Source organism: Crocuta crocuta, unplaced genomic scaffold (genome assembly GCF_008692635.1).
Source record: "Crocuta crocuta isolate KB4526 unplaced genomic scaffold, BGI_CrCroc_1.0 scaffold303, whole genome shotgun sequence".
Classification (NCBI taxonomy): Eukaryota; Metazoa; Chordata; class Mammalia; order Carnivora; family Hyaenidae; genus Crocuta; species Crocuta crocuta.
In genome coordinates, this window is record NW_027528276.1 from 395,429 (window position 1) to 398,855 (window position 3,427).

General features: G+C 47.9%; 1 protein-coding gene across 1 annotated transcript in view; it reads right to left on the reverse strand.

Annotated features, from left to right (window-relative positions):
* Positions 1-1,104: 1,104 nt before the first annotated feature.
* TMEM35B (transmembrane protein 35B) overlaps positions 1,105-3,427 on the reverse strand; it is a 3,229-nt gene continuing 906 nt past the window's right edge. The window contains exons 2-3 of the mRNA XM_077753176.1: positions 2,589-2,769; positions 1,105-1,618 (exon numbers count right to left, since the gene is read on the reverse strand). Coding sequence (XP_077609302.1) covers positions 1,515-1,618; positions 2,589-2,769 — 285 coding nt within the window. The 3' untranslated portion in view covers positions 1,105-1,514. The remainder of the gene's footprint in view (positions 1,619-2,588; positions 2,770-3,427) is intronic.

Here is a 3,427-nt window from a genome sequence, read left to right on the forward strand (position 1 = left end):
CTTCCAGCATTGCTTCACCATGCAGTGTCCCTTGGAGCTGACTGTCCTTTGCCTCCGTGTAGATACCCAAGGAGCACTGCACTGAGTGTCTACCTCGCCACCAAAGGCTGGCAGTCTCAGATTCTGTAAAACAATAATCCAATGCCCATCTTTGTTAACTCCGCAGATCTAAAGCACACAACATAAAAGAATGGGAGGGACTATCTCATGCGACTTGGAAGCACACAGGCAGAAGCAGGTACTTAGACTCTGCCATACTCAATGTGTATATTGTAAGTAAATTATAAAAATGGTTTAAATGAAACTAACAATAGAACTCCCCTATGACCCAGCAATAGCACTGCTAGGAATTTACCCCAGGCACCCAGGAGAGCTGATGTATAGGGGCACATGTACCCCAATGTTCATAGCAGCACTCTCAACAATAGCTAAAACATGGAAAGAGCCTAAGTGTCCATCAACAGATGAATGGATCAAGAAGATGTGGTTTATCTATACGATGGAATCCTACATGGCAATGAGAAACAATGAAATCTGGCCATGTGTAGCAACATGGATGGACCTTGAGGGTGTTATGCTGAACGAAATAAGTCAGGCAGAGAAGGACAAATATCACGTTTGCACGTAGAGGAGGATTAGGAGGAACTTAACGGAGGACTGGGGGGGAGAAGAAGGGTGGAAATGGTGGGGGAAAGGGAGAGAGGCAAACCATGAGAGACTCTTGAATGCTGAGAAACAAACTGAGGACTGATGGGTGTTATATGTAAACCAATTTGACAATAAACTAATTGTTAAAAAAAAAAAAAAGGGGGAAGCCAAAAAAAAAAAATGGTTTAAATGTGTGGGTCCTTTGCAGCAGCACCCTCACTTCTAGGGAAAGACAACAAGTAAGCAAAGGTGATTTACTGTTAAGTTTACAAAACCAAAAAACTGGGGACAATCTAAATGTTCCTCAGTAGGGACTTGGATAAATATATTACAGTACATCCTCACAGTGGAATACTATACAGCCATTAACATCAATGAGGTAAAATAGACATAGAATGGTGTTACAGTGTGCTAGTTTTAAGAAACATTTAATAAAGTAATTTATATTGTCTCATTTTCATTAAAAATATCTGTACAAAGACATAGAAAAAGTTGAGGTGCAGTTATTAAAAAGGAATAAGTAGTGGTTATTTTGGTGCATTAAATTTTGGGATGATTTAAATTGCTTTTCTGTTTATCTTCTATTTTTACATGACACGAGGAATGACAGCGTCAACACGTGCTCCTCAAAAAAGAGCAGTCAATGTCTCAAGAGAAGAAAGCAGGGTCAGGTAGATAAGACGTCTGCTTCAACACTGCACGACCCTGGGTTCACTGGTAAGAAGGTGGTAGACTCTGTTCCACCATAACCCTGCCGTGATAGTGACGTGGCATGAAGAGGCAAGGGGCCCTCTCCTCCCAGGATTCCTTGAATGCCTTGGAAGGATCTTCTTCCTAGTAGGTCTGACCACCTTCTTAGTTTGGACTCAGAGCTGGGAGATATCCAGGAGCAGCAGGAGCGCCAGGCAGATGATTGCTGGGATGCAGGTGCTCAGTGACTCTTTCAGAGATGCCAGAGTGAAGATAGCCCCTGGAATGGAAAGTGAGGTCCCTGAGGCTCCCTGCCCCTCTCAAGCTCAAGCCTTCCCATTCAACACCTTCCAACCACAGACACACACACACACACACACACACACACACACACACACACACACACAGAGCCTAAACTAGCAGCTCTCCTCAATCTGTCCTCCCAAACAGAACCAGGAATCAGAAGCCTCTTGAACTAATGTAGCCCCTCTCAGAGGGTGAGAAACTGGAGCAATCCGCCAAATAGGGCAGAGAAGTAGGTAGATGGGCATTCTGGAACAACTTCTGATCCTTCTCCTTTCTTAATCCTAGTGGATGGAAGGAGGCCCAGGGGTTAGTGGTGGAGGTATGGGAAAGATCTGAAAATGAGGGAAGCCCCAGAGATAGAAAGCAAGCCCGGGGGAGGCATGGCAGTGGTGGCAGCAATGGTAACCCAAGGCCAGGGGATCCAGAAGAGCTAAAGACGTCTGACCTTTGAGGCAGCACCTGTCTTGGTACATCAGCAGTTCCTGCAGGCAGAGCTGCTGTGAGGGGGTGCTCTACAACTGCCTGTCACAGGGAAATTCTCTGCCTTTCTGTTCAGGGGGCCCAGTTTCCTTGCTCTCTCTTCCCACCTGCCAGACACATAACTCCACGGGCAGCTGCTACTCCATCCCCTCCTCTCTAGGGTAGGGCTTAGGAGAGAAGAGTTGGGGCTTTGAGGTTATAACACATCCTTACAGTGGGAATACCCTGCAGCCAACTGAACTGATGAGGTAGGAAGTACGTCTGACAAAAAATCACATTCTTGTATATTAAGTCTTAAAAGCACCTGTCCTAGTCTGAAGGCCATGGAAACTACAGTAGAGAGAGCAAGGAGGGCTCCTGGTTTCAGAAAAGAAGGAAAGGAGGCAACAGTAAAGGGAACAGCCCGATCTTTCATGACCCTCTGCCGGAAGCCCCATTTCCCCAGCCCAGTTGCACACTCTTACCCATCATGAGCAGGGTCAAAAGCAAGTTACTGATCTCTTGCAGCATCGGTGGGCCCAGGACCAGCAGCAGCCCAGCCAGCAGTTCCAGCCAGCCCACAGCCTCTTGATAGCTCATGGAATCTGGCTGGTAGCCGAACACCTTCAACGGGAACACCTCAGCAAACTGCACAAACAGGGCGTTCTAGGGGCAGCAGGGAATGTCTGTCAGCCATACTCAACAAGGATCCACTGCCTGGGCACTCCACAGGGGCATTCTGTGCCTGTGCCCTCAAATCCCCCAACAAAGGAACTACTATTCCAGGTCAGGTCCAGGGCTGAGGTCTGGAGAGGGGAGGCCCTCCCTGGGGGACTGAGTTTTGGAATCAGGAAACAGGTTCACCCTCCGAGGAGAAGGGCTGGATGGTGGTGCAGAGATGGGCTGATTTTCTCAACAGGCTCTCAGCAGATTACAACCCAGCCCCAAATTCCAAGACCAGAAAGCTAGGCTTGCCAATGTTAGGAAGGCCACAGCTTCTCTTTCTTTCTGCCTGACCTGGTTTCTCCTGAGAATACTATGCTGGGAATGGTGTTCCAGGAGGTGGGGGTAAGGGTGGAAGGGTAGACTGTTGCTCTGTCTACAGATTTCACTCTGAATATGGTATGCTGAGCCTGGATCTCATTGCAGTAGACACAAGAGTAGTTAAGGAGGCGCAAAGAGACTCATTGTGCTGAGTCAGGCTCGGATCTGGGCCACGTGACAACTTCACCCTCGGCTCGCTACCTTTTCCTCCATCTCCCCCCACTCCCACTTCAACACTACCTCCCCTACTCTCAGCTGCAAGGAAGAAACTCTAAGCTGT